Below are 16,432 nucleotides of genomic sequence, written 5' to 3'. Positions count from 1 at the left end.
CCCTAGTATATTTTTACTAATCATTTCCCTATTGTTACTTTATTTCAGTTTTGTCTGTTATAAATATTAGATAGCAGTATTCTTATTTCCAATCTGAGAGCACTCATTTTTTTTAATAAGAGATCATTGTCCATTCTTTTACACTTATTATCATGGTAATTGATAATTTAGTTTTATTCTCTCAATATAATTTGTAACATGATTAAATAATTTAGCTATGCAATATTTACACTTTTTAGATGCAAGAATCCTTCTTTTAAAATTATTTTTTAAATTATCTTCAGAGAATTCTGTGAATTTCATACACAATATTTAACATATGTAAAGGTTAGTGCTAATATAAGAGAATGTTTCTTTTTCCTTTCCCTTATGTTCTTGAAGACAAATTGAGTGGAAGCAATAGCGTGAATAAAAGACAAAAAATTGCTCAGGACTTTCTCAACTCTATTGACCAGACAGGAGAACTTTTGGCAATGTTGGAAGATGATGAAATTGATGAAGTTAAACAAGAAAGAATGGAGGTATGGTACATTTTTCTCTTTTCACAGTAGTGGAACAGTGCACTGTCTGTGTTGTTTGGTTCTGTTCTTCTGTTCTTTAAATGTTGTCAGAAATCCCCAAATCACTGTTTTTATGTCTGATGGCAGCAACATGCCAAGGAGTAAGTGCTAGAGAAGAAGTCAAACTCTGTCTTTAGACTTCAGGAAGTGACTTCTATTTCTGTGTGTCTATTTCCTCACAAGAATAAGTAGGTTTTTCTACTCTGGATCTGAATTTACTGGTTAGCTTTCATGGTTTTATTTATTTATTTTTCCGTGAAAGCTAATTACAATTAAATATTTGCTTTTTCTGTGTTTCAAATCATCCTGTTATCTCTGTGGGCAGAGGTAATCCTTACTGCTTCTGTGTTGGCATATAGCATGAATAGCTCTTTTTCAGGGTGTAGTTGCAGGCTGTGGTGGGACTCAATAGCTAAGGTGGTATCCAGGGTAATTACATGCTTTAGATCACTGTAACACAATGTTAGTGGAGTAGATTTGGTTTCCTTCGGTGTTTTAACAGTGAATACAAAATCTGCGTATCTTTAATTCATCTTAGTTATCTATGCATAAAATCATTGTTTCTTTAGGTATTTGGGGAAAAAATTAAGATGATGATTTCATTTGAGTTCCTCCCAAAATACAAGGCAATAAGAAATCTCCATTTTACCATTCTGTTTAAATTGGGCAAGAGAGGTAATTACAGAATTCCAAAAGATGTGCTAACTGCCTCCTTTATCATAGTCTCTATGCTTGCTAAAAATATAATGATTTCATGTTAAATTTTGGAGGAAGTCCAATAGACATACATGCTTTATAAACTTTAACAATATTCTTTAAAGAATTAGTGTGCTTAGATCATTAACTCTGATCTAAAGCAATGTTCTTTTAGGTATCAATTACCTTAGAAATGTGTGGTTATCTTGGTTTGGGGCAACTGCAAATGGTTTCAGTTCAACTTTGCCTTGGGCCAAAAACATGCTAAGTCGTCCAAAGCACATGATAAACATATATGTCTGATGTCATTATGGCCTAAACAGGATATGATTGTTTAGTGGCATGGTTTCACTTACGATGCATTACACAGAGAACAAATATTGTTTATGCTTTATTTTTTAAAACATTTTTACATTATAAAAATGGGCATTAAGTAAGGTTCATTAAGGAAGGACTCTACATAAAACATTAGTAAAATTGAACAAGTAGGTTTTCAATTTTGATGGGAAAGTCTCAGCTAACCAAGATTTGCCCAGAAGGGCATTCCACAATCAAGGAGAAGAGAAGAAATGGAGCATTTTGTAACACTAAGCTCATAATAGCAGGCTACTGTAGGCCTGGAAAAACGATGAGTCAGTAAGGTACTAGCTGAAGTCAACTAAATATATGAAAATGCAGGACAGAAAAAGCTTGGGCACAGACATGTCTGTATTCCTCTTTCCTGTGATTATATTATTTATTGCATTGTGATAACCAGGATAATAAAATATTAGTAGTTAATAAAAATAGTTAAAATGAAAGTCAGCCTCATCTATAGAGTAAACATGAAATTGGCAGCCTCTTTTAGCTTGAGATCATAACAAAAATCTTCTCTAACCAAGAAACAAAGAGTAGTTTTGATATTTTGCTCATCCAAATAACAGAATTTAACTTAATAAAAAATGCTGGACTTATAGACATAACTGTAGACGGTAGAAAGTGGAACCGTTAAGAGCATAGACTCTGCCTGCTTCTAATTTGACAGGTTATAGTTTCAAGCGTAAACCACAACTGTGGCAGTCCATATGAAACCACTTTGGACTCACAGACTGCAATCTCTTGCTTTTAAAGTGCAGTAGAATAATCAGTCCTGGCATCATTCGGTGATTTAATTTTCCTCTAAGCATCACTTATGGTTGCAGAAACTTTGTTTATTACCTTCTCCCTAGAATGTATGAAAATGGTATAGACCTACCAACAAAACTTACTTTTGGTTTTCTTTCTTTTTCATTTAAATGTAATTTAGAAAAGAAAATCTTTTTCACTTGGGATCCTGGCTTTTTCTCAAAAATTGAGCACCATCCAAAAACCAGACTGAGTTTTTCCCCCGTTGTTTTCAGCTGATATATATATGCCTGGCTTTGTGTTTCACTCACGATTTACTTCATTAGTGTCAGGTATTATGTGATTTCACATACGAAAAATGTCTGAACCGTTACATCCATTTTACCTTGCTGGTGCATCATGACAGTTAACTTTTAACCTGTTTATTTTTCTCCAGCAGCAAATTCCTAATACTTGGATTTGTCTATAGTAGAAATCTGTGATCACAATCCCTGAAGAGCCTTCTAAATTATGAACTAGAGATAAAATGATGTCTATAGTTGTTTTAGTGTATTTGAGGGACTTGGACAGAGAAGTAGGGAAATGGTTAGCATAATACATATAAATACAGTTTGGGGACCAGCAGTTAGCGTAATGGAGTTTCCTTCTAGTCACCCCTTATCCCCACCCACCCTGTCCTAAAATAATACAGGTATGTTTCAATGTTGATAATTTATTGCATTTTAATTTTTAGAATTTTAATAAACTAAATGTGACAGTGTCATCTAAAACCCAAGAAAGTATCACTAAAAGCAGCCAATAACTTTAAGTTTTTATAACAGAAAAGGACCATGGTTACTCACAAAAGAGCTCTACCTAAGTCCCACCCACTCTACTTATAGAGGAAGTAAGAATCTCAAGTTTGTTAGTGTTCAGGTTTACTCTCTGGTCTATGAAGCCACTAAATTTTTGAAGGGTATGTAAATAATGGATGCTTAAAAAAATTAGGTGAACTCTATCTTTTCTTTTTTTTTTTTTTTGGAGAGGTTTTCGCTATAGGGCGCCTGTGCTCGACAGACAGAGAGAGACATAGAGACAGAAAGCGAGAAATCACCCCCCAGTGGGGATGGTCACGCCGCAATCCCTTCTCCTCCATTCTCCTCCTGGGATCTTGGACACGCATGCACACGCGCCCGGTGTGAGTTTTAAGCCACCAGGTCCAGGACGCGAACCGCAGTCGACTACGTGGGAGTCCAGCGACATAGCCATTACACTAACTGCTGGTTCCCGGTGAACTCTATCTTCAAACTAATCCTCAAATTAATAAAAATGAGCAAGAGAACAAGGATTAGAACTTTTCAGAAAGCAGCCTTTAAATGGATTAGAGTGCAGAAAATCCCTAGCAACTATTTGTCTTACACTTTTAAATCAAAGACTTAATACTAGACTCTAGGGAGAAAGTAGAATCATGCACATGAAATTTTAGGTAGCTTAAATTTTTAAAGTAAGATTTAAATTGGATAAAATCTCAGGTGACTATCTGAATTTGTGTAACCTGAAATAAACTTGACTGTAGATTTTAAAACACAAAGTTTCTCATAGAGGGTGGGTGATCAGAGAAATCATGTATATCACTCAGTTGTGTCCTGAGTGTAATGGAGTATAATCTCTGGGAGTTGCGAGTGCCAGAGTTGTAGTTTTTGGTGGTAAGCAGACTAGAAGTCTCATTGAAGAAGCAGTAATGGTACATGGCTGTAGATGTTCTCCATAATGTAATCTCACTTACAAATACAGATACATGAATATTACATATTGTAGATTTTAATTTGGCAGTATTTATGTTAAGAATGTACCACAGCTGGGACCAGCAGTTGGCATAATGGCTATGTCACTGGACTCCCATGTAGTCGACCGTGGTTCAAGTCCCGGACCTGGTGGCTTAAACTCACGCTGGGCGCTTGTGTGTGCGTGCCCAAGACCCCGAGAGGAGAATGGAGGAGAAGGGATTTCGGCATGGCCATCCCCCCTGGGAGGTGATTTGTTGCTTTCTGTCTCTCTGTCTCTCTGTCTCTCTCTGGAGAGTGCACATGCTCTTCTCCCTTGTGATGGCGCACCGCCATAAAAAAAAAAAAAAAAAAAAAAAAAAAAAAGAAAATGTACCACAACTAAGTGGGATTTTTTTTTTTATGAATTTAAGTATGCTTTCAGTATTAGAAAATATATTACCATTATATAGAAAATACCTAGGTCAAGAGAATATAAACTATATGATTGTTTTAGTAGATGATTGAATGATATTTGACAAAATTTACTTTCTGAAATTTTTAGAAATTTTCATTAAGCTGGAAAGAATAGAAAAGTAGCTGCATAATAAAGAATATCTTACTGAAATGAACATAAATCGTTATAGTTTTAAAAATATGAACAGCTCCATTAGACTCTAGAATGCTCACTGTTACCACTTTTATTTGTCAGTGTTCAAGGAGCACGAGACAGTAAAATAAAAGGCACAACTATTGGCAGTTGACAAAAATTTATCATTATGTACAAATAATACAGTTTTTTAACTTAGATTATTTGGGGGAAATCAATCTAAATACAATTAAAATCAGTTAAAGTCTTCAGCAAATCAGTAGATAATGATAAAAATCTGTAGCTTCTCCTATAATTCAGTAATAGTCAATGAGTAAAAATGAAGAGAAAGTCTCATTTAAAATAATACGAGGACAGGGACTGGACTATGGCGCAGCAGTAAAATGCAGTGCTCTGCAAGGCAATCCCACATGAGCGGTCTTTGTTTCAAGTCCAGAGATATCCCTGAGTACTCCAGGCGCATATCTGTCTGAAGGCATCAGGATTCTGCGGGGGCTGCTGTCTCTGTCTTTTTTTCCTTACTCATGTAAGAAATAAACAGTTTAAAATATAATACCAGTAATATACGAAAATATTATTTGAAAGTAAACTTCATATTAAGAAATGTAAGAAAAATATGTAAGTAATATTTAATAATGAACTGAAGCATGTGACATGTATCAGTGGTGAAACACCGTCCCTGGGTACACACTGAGTATTGGAAGCTTCTTACCTGTTTCCAAATTCATGTATTGGTTTAGTGTCATTGCAACAAAAAGGGAGATTTTGTTTTCAAGAAACATTAGAAAATGATATTGAAAGTATCTGAAATTATAAAATCCATAAGAGAGCCAAGAAATTTTCATTAAAGAAGTGTAAAGGACAGAGTTCAGTTTGCTTTACCAGGTATTATAATAATGAAGACAATAAATGACACAAGTAGAGAGAAAAATTGAGTCTTAGTAAAGGTGAAATTAGAGATCTGTGGCAGCAAGATTCCAGGACAGTTAGATAACTTTTTGGTAAGTCAAAAACAGCAGTAGCTCTTAACTCTATATTGACATCTAAGTAAATTACCAGAATTATTAAACAATTTGGTATGAAAAGTAAAACTATCCTCAGAACTAGAAATAAACATAGGTTTATGTCAATTTGGAAATGTGGAAGGACTTTCTAGGCTTCTTATTTTCCAAACAAACTTTTTGAGAAATACTACTCAAAATTTTAACAGATGCACTGTCTGGTGAGAAAGTGGTCTGGTTTCAAGTAAGTTTGTGAAATGCTAAGTTAAAAATTGCAAGAGGTGGACCAGCCTGTGGATTGGTGGTTACATGAGCTGGATCCTACATGGCCTACTGTGTGGTTCAAGTCATGGACCCAGCAGGTTGAAAACACACTAGTACATGTGAATATACCCAGACTCCAGAAGGAAGGGAGAAATAGAGAAGGGATTGCAACATGATCATTCCCCATAGGGGATGCTGTCTCGCCTTCGCGCTCTCTCTCCCCTCCCTCTCTCTCCATGTCTGGTGAGCACAAACACCCTCAGGAAATTTTTTTTTTTTTGTAATTTTGAAAAGGATTTCTTAGGACAGAGGAAATACAATCTGTTAAAATTTTCTAAAAGCATACTCAGAGACCAGTTTGGGAGGACCAAAAAAATCACAAAGGAAGTGACTGTAAAATTTGATCAGATGAAAGTTATATCTGCGTGTCAAAAAACAAGCAATTTAAAGCACATTAGCATATGAATAGGGCTAATATTTATTTATATATAAATAATGGATTTTTTTAAACCAATAAGAAAATAACATTAAGTGGAAAGAATATGAAAAGACAAATCACTGAAAAATTAATAAAAATAATAAACTGGAAATATAGATTGTGGAACCAGCAGTTATGTAATGGCTATGTCGCTGAACTCCTATGTAGTCAATTGTGGTTTGAGTCCTGGACCCAGTAGCTTAAACTCACGCCAGGCGCATGTGCGTGCGTGCCCAAGATTCCGAGAGGAGAATGCAGGAGAAGGGATTGCGGCGTGACCATCCCCCCTGGGGGGGTGATTTCTCGCTTTCTCTCTCTGTCTGGTGAGTGCACGCGCCCTGTAGCAAAAACCTCTTTTTAAAAAAAGAAGAAATATAGATTGGTAAACCAGAAAATATTTCAAATACTAAAGAAGCATTAAAAACATTAATATACTTTAACCAACTAGACCCACATTTGATTATTTCTCTTTAAGGGATAATTAGAAATTTTCATCATATGCATGTTCATATATGTGCAAGGATTTTTATAATAGTTTTTTTTTTGCCTTTGGAGAGGTTTTTGCTATAGGGCGCGTGCGCTCGCCAGACAGACAGACAGAGACATAGAGACAGAAAGCGAGAAATCACCCCCCAGAGGGGATGGTCACGCCACAATCCCTTCTCCTCCATTCTCCTCTCGGGATCTTGGGCATGCACGCACACGCGCCCGGCGTGAGTTCTAAGCCACCGGGTCTGGGACTCGAACCGCGGTCGACTATGTGGGAGTCCAGCGACATAGCCATTACGCTAATTGCTGGTTCCCACATAGTATTTTTTTATAGTGGAAATGGGGCAAGAGAATTCTATTTATCTAACAATAAGAGAATATATAGATTCTCACACACAATGAAATTAAGACTGGAAGGAAATACATGTGGGAAATACACCCACATGCCAATAGTGGCTTACACTGGAGGATGAGATTTACTAATTAATTGAATTTTTAAGTTTATGCTATTTCTTTCAAATTAATTAACCCATTCATTTTAATTTAACCAGAGAGGGACAGAGAGAGAGAGAGAGATCAAGATGGGGGAAAGCGAGAAAGCAAGTCACCAGGTCCAGGACTCAAACTGTGGTTGACTGTGCAAGAGTCCAGTGCCCCCAACCACCACACCACCTGCCAGCCCCAGTTGATGCTATTTTGATTGTACATATTTATTAATCCTTTCTGTTATGTATCTCTTAATTATCAATTGATTTTCTTTATTCTGCAGTTTCTTTTTTTATTTTAATATTCTTTTCCTTGAAATATTCAGTTGATATGAGGTACCGAAGGATATGCTTTATGAGGCAAATTAAATAGTTTTTTTGGTTTTTGTTTTGTTTGTTTGTTTGTTTTAGGTTTTTGCCATAGGCCACTTGCGCACACCAGAGAGAGATAGAAACAGTGAGAGTGAAAGTGAGAAATCATCCCCTACAGGACATGGCCACACCAAAATCCATTCTTTTCCTGAGATTTTGGGCACAATTTTCAAGCTGCTAGACCTGGGACTCAAACAGTCCAATGCCTTAACCACCACACCACCTGTTGTTCCCTTAAATAGGTTTATAGATGCTTTCAGTTTAGACTGAATGGATGTAGAAGAAACTGAAGTTGTTTAGGTGGCCTCTTCAATGTCAAGCAATACACATAAACAATTCATATTTTCATTCTGATACAAGTAAATACATGTTATTGAGAAGGTTGCATCATTTATTTCATACTTTCCAAGGAGCTGGGGAAGGTACCTGTTGCAGTATTGAAATACTATCAGTTAGGAACCAACTTTAGAAGCAACAAAGAATGGTTGTTTGTGATTGGCTTTAACCACTTATACTGTTCAAATAGTTGCTTCTAATGCATATTTTTCTTTTCAATTGTCCATTGTATCTAGATAAAAAAGAAGGCAGGGAATAAAATATCTCTTAGCCTGTGAATTGTTCTTCTGAGAGTAGTGAATTTATTTTGCATTTTACTTGAAATATGATTTGAATTAGAGTCCAGCTTCATCAGCATTTTTGCGAATGCTATGGTATTTATTGGATGCTCTCAATAAACAAATATCCAACTAAATATAAAGTAGATGCTGATTTTTAGTCCTTTAAGTGTGTTCTGTAGCTATAGTTTATTTGGTTTTAGATTGGCAAGTATTTCATAATGTTCCTGTCTCATTTGGGGGATATATAAGTATTGTGTTATATAATCGGATGATGGGAGAATAAACTCTACACAGTGTCATACAGACTCTATTCAGAGCTGTAATAATAATGAGACAAAGATGAAAATAGTTAATATTTTCACATGACCTTTTTAATTGCAGTTAACAGTGAATTCAATTCAAATCAAATTGAACAGTTAGGAAAATGTCCTGGTTCAGATACAGTCCATAGGCATATTGGGCTTCAAGCAAGGTTTAATACTGAAATTCACAACGTGCATTAGATTTTTAGTTCAAATTCACTGTAACTTTTTAAATCTTTTCTGTTTTAGTTTACCTAATCTTCAGACTGATTTTTCATAAAGGAATACAAAAATGGCTATAGAAGTTTCAGTACAGACGGATAGAAAAATGCCTTTGTCTGAAGATATACTCTAAAAGACTTAGGTCACAAAATTTCTCCAAGCCCTTGACAGCCACAGTATCTAATATGATGAAATGTCCCGACTGGCTAAGCCTAAGCCGTAAGCATTATTCCTAAAGCCAGGGATGCACTTAGGCTCCCAGTAAAGCATGGACCCCTGGAACTTTGGGAAATATATATGAGTGCCAGAACGGCAGCCATGAAAGTCTGTAAGTTTAAAGGACTGGTGAATTATTATAGCCTGAGTTAACGGAGTGACGTGTTATAACCTTGGCTCAGATCCCTAGATTTCCTTAACAGACAATACGGTCACTTTCTTTGGACTCAAACAAATCACCACCATCCATCTTTCCATTCTTAGTCATTGAGTATTTATTTATTGAGATCTTTTGTAAGTCTGTCGTCGCTGCAATAGGTCCTGAGGCTATAACTATTAAAAAACGATGCATGTGGCATCACAATCCTATAGTAATAATTGTCAAATCAGAAAACAAGTATGTACTCTGGTGAAGGGAATGCAAGCTTTATAAAAGGTTACCAGTCTTTTTTATTGTTATTCTGTTTGGCCTTTAAGTTTGAACTTCCTTCATAGATTTTTGGTTGTGTGATTAAGTCAGCTATTTTTTTTTTCACTTGCTATTTTGAGAGTTAATTTATTCTTAGGTAAGGCACATTATTTCTGTAAGAATTTTCATGAATAACCTCCAGCAGGGCTGTTGAATTAGCTTCTGTGTGGTTTGCTAAAGAGGGCACAAAATAAAATACAACTTGAACGCATTTTGAAACCTGAGACCATGTAATATGTCCAGGTTAAGTTCTGGAAGAGATTCATCAGGAGAATATGTTACCATGTCTGCTTATTCTTTTAAAGGTAATTTTTGTTCAAATGATTTTAAAATACTTCATGAAATTATTCTTAAGGGAATATTAGCAAATATACCTCCAAGGAACTTTGGTACATCTAACTACACAGAGCTAATTTAGAAACACTTTAGAATGCCTTTTGGCCTAGGAACAATAGAATAGGTTGTTATTTGACTTTAGGAGAACATAAAATAAATGTAATATGTAACTCTGAAGCACATCCCACTTGTGTCTTTACAGACTCTCTTAAATTACATTTTATCCATACCTGTAGATGTCCTTTTTTATGTAATGATAAAGACCTGTATATTTGTTGCCATAAGTGCTTGTCTAAATTGGGAAAGATTTCTTCTGGAGAAGACATTTTTCAATTAGTGACATGAAAAGTATGTAAAAGATTGTATAAAAATAGCACATTCCCTGTTACCCAGGTCTTTTTCATTCTGTAAGATAATTTATCAGATTCGGCAGATGGTTCTCAAGGTATCTTTTAAGCTTTTATTTACCATGTGAACTATGGGAGCTAAGTGTGGAGTCATCCTTTGATCAGAGCACCCCATGTAGTGGGTGTAAGACTAGAAGTAGGGGTGTGTGTGTGTGTTTGTAATTCTCTAACATTTTTGGATATGTAATTTCTTGGGTTATCTTGGCTGTGGAAAAAATTTTATAGCAAGATTAATCAGATGACTACCATCTTTATGATAAAATTTTAGTACCACAGGGAAGCTATGCTCTAAACTCCATCTTCTAGACTCCTGAAATATTCAGACAAGAAGCTGTTTTAAAGCTGAGGTGTGTCCTGGTGTGTTCAGGGAAGCTAGGCATCTGAATACTTTTAGAGTCATTGAAATCCTCAATGCTTATTTGAACATAAGACTGAAATGGTGATATAGAATTTATGACTTTTTAATAAAACATTTACTGGTTTCTTTTTTCTTTTCTTTTCTTTTCTTTTTTTTTTTCCTTTGCTTTCTTTTCCCAATTTAAACATTTTACTTTGAGTTATTGATAGGTTCAATAATTTGTTAAAATATTTTTCTTGTTTGTTTCTTTAAATGGAAACATAAGCTTTTCTTCCTTCCCAACCTCTATTGAATTGGAAATATTTGGGAGTATTTTTATGAAATGAAGAAATTTCTTTTTATAACTCCAAACTCCTAATCTTTCTGTGGATACCACATTGCGAAGCACAGTGGAGGATAGATTTTTGTCACAGAATGACCAGAAACAACTTCAGAGGCACAAGTAACATGAGAAATCAAGAAAATATCTCTCCCCTAAGGGAAAAGAATAATTTCTTATCATCCACAGACAGTACAGTAGAACTCATGGAAATATCTGATAGAGAATTCAGAATATTCATAGTGACAAAACTAAACGAGATGCAAGAGCTGAGAGATAACAAACTACAGCAGATGCAGGAGAAAAGAGACAGTGAGTTCCAGGAGGTGTTGAAGTTCTTCCATGATCTGAAAGAGGAAGTACACACCATAAAAAGAATCAAATGGAGCTACTAGAGATGAAGGATGCCATTCAGGAAATCAAAACCTCCCTTGAAAGTATTAAAAGCAGATTAGTTCATGCAGAAAATCTAATCTCAGATGTAGTATGCAAAACCTCTGATCTAGAAAAAACAACCAAAAAAACTGAGAAAATAATCCCCCCAAAATTAGAATACTATATAAGAAATACTAGACAGCAATAAGCGCCCAAACATCTGGATAATCAATATCCCAGAGGTGACGAAACTAATCCAGGCATTGATAATCTGTTCCATGAAATCTTGGAAGAAAACTTTCCAAATCTAGAGAGGCGTTCAAATATCCAGACCCAAGAAATGCAAAGGACCCCAAATAGAATCAACCCGAGTAGATCTTTTCCAAGGCACATCATAGCCAGACTGGCCAAATCTACAGACAAAGATAAGATACTAAAATGGCAAAAGAGAAACATTAGGTTACTTATAAAGCTTATCCAGTCAGGCTAGCCTCAGACCTCTCATCAGAAGCAATGTGAGCAAATATTATTCAAAGTGTTAAGTGAAAAACAGTTTCAACCAAGAATACTATACCTGGCAAGGTTATCTTTCATATGGAAAGAAAGGATAAAAACATCTCAGATAAAAAAGACCTCAAAGAATTTACCAATAGCAGATCCACTCTTCAAGAAGTTCTGAAAGGAGGGCTCTATCAGGAAAACTAAAGATACATACAGAAATAAGAGAACAAAAGGCAACCAAGAAAATGACCAATTTAATGCTAGGTACAAGAATAATGTTGAATATTAACTTCCAGGATTTAAACAGAAAGATTGGACCACAATAACACTGCATATTCAACAGAAGAGAGTTTGAACATAAGACTGAAATAGCGAAATAGAATTTTATGGCTTTTTAGGAAAACATTACTAATTTCTTTCTTTCTTTTTTTTTTTTTTTTTTGCTTTAGGGCGCGTGCGCTCGCCAGACAGACAGAGACAGAGAAAGAAAGTGAGAAATCACCCCCCAGGGGGGATGGCCACGCCGCAATCCCTTCTCCTCCATTCTCCTCTCAGGATCTTGGGCACGCACGCACACGTGCTCAGCATGAGTTTTAAGCCACTGGTTTGGGACGTGAACCACAGTCAACTATGTGGGAGTCCAGTGACATAGCCATTACGCTAACTGCCGGACCCACTAATTTCTTTTTTTTTAACTATACTTTGTTTTCCCAATTTAAACATTTTACTTTCTTTTGAGTTGTTGATAGGTTCAGCAATTTGTTAAAATATTTTTCTTATTTGTTTAAATGGAAACATAAATTTTTCTTCCTTCTCCCTCTTGAAATGGAAATATTTGAGAGTATTCCTATTTTGTGGCAGAAGATTTCTTTGCATAAGTTTGATAATGCTTGTTGCATTGAATCAGAAATTGGAAATACTCATTATTGGACAGGGCTTTGACTGGAATGTCATGCCTGAAGATTAATCAGGAAACTATGGAACTAAGGTATATCTCAAGAAAGCCAACAGAAGCTCTTAGAAAGATGGCCTAGCACCACAAATAGTTCTGTCTGGCAGAGAGGATTAGAAAAGATATATCAAAGAATTTATAACATAAAATAATCTGGGCTTTTCCAGCCCAGCATTGTAATCAGTAGAGATTGCAAAAGAGCAACCACACCAGAGGATTAGCTTAAGAAAGACTTTGAAGAAAAAGAGACTGATCTTTACTAGTAGATGGTATATCACAGAATATTTGGTAGGCAGGCCTGAATTGAGAAGGTTTATGTGTGACTAGTGTGCTGGGCATTTGCTTTTCAACAGTTTGAATAGCTGCCATGTAATATTTTCTCAAAAATATTTAAAATCATACTGTTGCTGTTATTATAGTCACAAACAAAATTATACAAAATTATAGAAAATATTTTGAACATTATCTTTAAAATTTAGTATTCTGAAATTTTGAAAATTGCTTATTAACTATCAAGAACTATAGAGTATGAGCAAAAACCTTGATATGTAAAGTAAATGAGGAAAAATGTAAAAATAAATAAACAAATACATGGAAAAAGAAAAAAAAATTTAGTATCACTTCCAGTTTTCTTCTATCCTCAGGCCTGCTTAGAATCCTTTATTGTTAGTTTTCAGGTAAAATTTAAGTTTCTTTTCCCTACCTCTTTCCATAGTTTACCAGGTATCAAAACAAGACATATGGTGGCAATATTGAAAGCATAGTCATAGTAATCCTGTTTTGTCTAATCCAAATCAAAATGTATAGTCTGATATCCACAAGTATCTTTTTCTTTTTTAAAAGTTTTTGCTTTAGGGTGCATGTACTCATGAGAGAAGAGAGAAAGAGAGAGAGAGGTAAAGGGAAAATGAGAAATCACCCCCTTGTGAATGACTATGCCACAGTCCCTTCTCTTCCGTTCTCTTCTTGGGATTTCGGGCACACAAATGCACCCATCATATTTTTCTCACCACCAAGCCAGGGCTCAAACTGCGCAGTTGGCCATGTGAGATCTAGGGACAGAATATTTTAAATCGGGAATTAGTAGTAAAATACAGAATCAATGGTTATTCATGTCCACCTTCTCCACAGCAAGGGAGATAAAACAGAGTCATTCTTCGGATAAACGTACACATGGCACTTGTGAACTGTACACATTTGTGTCCACCAGTGGTAATATGCATGTATGTGTAGGCCTTCCTGGACTGCCCTATTTAGTCTTGCATAAATGAATATTTGACTAATACATGCTGATTATTTGGTCAAGTTTTTAAATTAAATCAATATTTTTTGTCTCAAATCATTTCAATGTATTCTTTTCAAAATGAAATATTTCTCTTTTAAAAGATACATTTCAAGGGTTTTCTTAGAGATCTGTCTACAGACTTGTTTATAAAACACCTTGGCAGAGAAGAGTTTCAAAATATCATTGAATTTAAGAACACCACAGGATTTACCACTAATTTACATTTAATGTTTATAGTTCTCAAATTGTGGTTGTTGTAATAACCAAAATATTTTGGCCTTGAATATCTTGGGGATTGTATTTCTCTATTCTTTCTTCTTTACCCACATTCCCTGCAGTAGGTGGGCAGATTGTTGTTACATAGTCTGGCTTTTATTTGTCTTTATGGGTTTAATGTCAACAAGTTAGTATTTCTAAATATGAAAATAAGTGTATCGTGGTAAGATTTTTGTCTTTTTAATGCTTCATTTATTTGGTGGAATTAACAGATCACTGCTTGTTTGGTATAGATCATTTCTTTCTTTTCCTTTATTTGCATCCATGCTGAGGAGCTGCTTTTAGTTTATTTCTTATCGCTGCCACTACTTTATGGTAAATTGTGCAAACCAGATTGTTATTAGTTTTATTTCTAGCTCATTGTGGTTCTCATTTAGAATTGAGAATTTTAATTTAATTTTAATTTAATCAACCTTAACTGTCGCTATTTAGTGATTCATATAATTCATTGTGTTAGCACATCTATTTGGGACTTTTCATAGCATCAAATCAAAAGACATACCTGGGCCATCTGGTGGCGTGGTGATTGGGGCAACTGGATCCTACGTAACCAACTGCACGATTTGAGTCCTAGATCTGGTGGCTTGAGAAGCACTCTGAGCATGTGTGTGTATATGTCCAAAATTCTGAAAGGAATGAGAAATACAGGAGAATGGATTGCAACTTGACCATTCCCCATAGGGAGTGCTTTCTCACCTCCTATTTCTCTCTCTCTCTCTCTCTCTCTCTCTCTCCTCTGACTAGTACATACACCCTCTGGCAATATTTTAAAAGAAAAAAAAAAAAGACCTACCTGATCCATCCAGACTTCTGCGCCTCAAGACTCTCCATTTTCTGCAGAGAAGACTTAATTTCTTAGCATAGCATTAATATATCTCTTATAATTTGGCCCACTCAGTCTTTCCATTTTCATTGCCCACCTCCCTTCCCCCTGTCTTTTTCATTATCTCCTCCCCAAACATGCATGTACATGCACGTGCACACACATAAATATGCAATTTTCAGGTATAAAATTGATAATTTCTTATAACTCACACAGGATTACAGAAGGCTATTATAATAGTGTTCTTTCATGAATTTTTATATTATGAATTCTTCAACATATCTTTTATGGGTACTTTTTTGTTGGGAAAGGTTTTTATTGCTTGTTCTAGCTATTGAAGTTCTCCTAGCCAAACTTTGACTTGCACCATCACAGATTTGTGTACAGATTGAAACTGACCAGGAATTCCAAAGATTCTCTTCCAAACGGACCTGTGTAATCTTTGACTATTGGTTCAGTCTACCTAGTTGCCAGTTCATTTTGCAATAAAGGGTATGTACCTTTGCATTTATTTGCCTCATGTACTGTATTGATAGACTATTGAATTGAATTAATATCAGAAGGCATAGATAGTGTCCATCATTCTTGCCATCATTATTATGGTTCTTACTGTCAGTTATAAAGGGTAGTGTTCTGCCACGCTATCAAAATTCTGGATATTTTTTTCCCCGTATCTAATGTCATAGCTATGTAATAAACTTTTAAAGTGTTACATTTAGTTTTTAAGTAACCAAGTAGTAAATATTAACAACTTGAAACTTTTCTTTCTTTTAAAAAAATATTTATTAAATCTTACCTGTAAATGTCCTACCTTAAAGAAAGAACTTCTATTCCTTTTAGTTATTCTGCACTTCAAACAGCTATTATTAAAATGGATTTATTGTTCTTTTCACATATATGGAGAAAATGAAAGTATAAAAGTGATCACCTTTAGAAAAATATATTATAGAAAAATCCAAAATTACTAATTATTATTTTTATTTTGAAAGAATGCTGTATTAAAAAAGCTCTGCCAGTATTCTTTTAAATAATTTAAAATAGGACTGTATTTAACAAAATTTAATACATGCACAAATTCTGCAAAGATCACTACTATATGGGTATGTGTAGAAAATATTCAATTGAGAGAAAGACAGAAAGGGGGATATAAATAGATTAAGGATTGAAGCCTTT

The 16,432-nt window shown here is 35.0% G+C and overlaps 1 protein-coding gene across 1 annotated transcript in view; it reads left to right on the top strand.

Annotated features, from left to right (window-relative positions):
- The window catches only part of SUPT3H (SPT3 homolog, SAGA and STAGA complex component), a 449,785-nt gene that overhangs the window by 278,795 nt on the left and 154,558 nt on the right, over nt 1-16,432 (top strand). The window contains exon 6 of the mRNA XM_006149071.2: nt 382-521. Coding sequence (XP_006149133.1) covers nt 382-521 — 140 coding nt within the window. The remainder of the gene's footprint in view (nt 1-381; nt 522-16,432) is intronic.

Source organism: Tupaia chinensis, unplaced genomic scaffold (genome assembly GCF_000334495.1).
Source record: "Tupaia chinensis unplaced genomic scaffold, TupChi_1.0 Scaffold000252_1, whole genome shotgun sequence".
NCBI lineage: Eukaryota > Metazoa > Chordata > Mammalia > Scandentia > Tupaiidae > Tupaia > Tupaia belangeri.
This window is presented reverse-complemented; position numbering and strand designations above follow the sequence as displayed.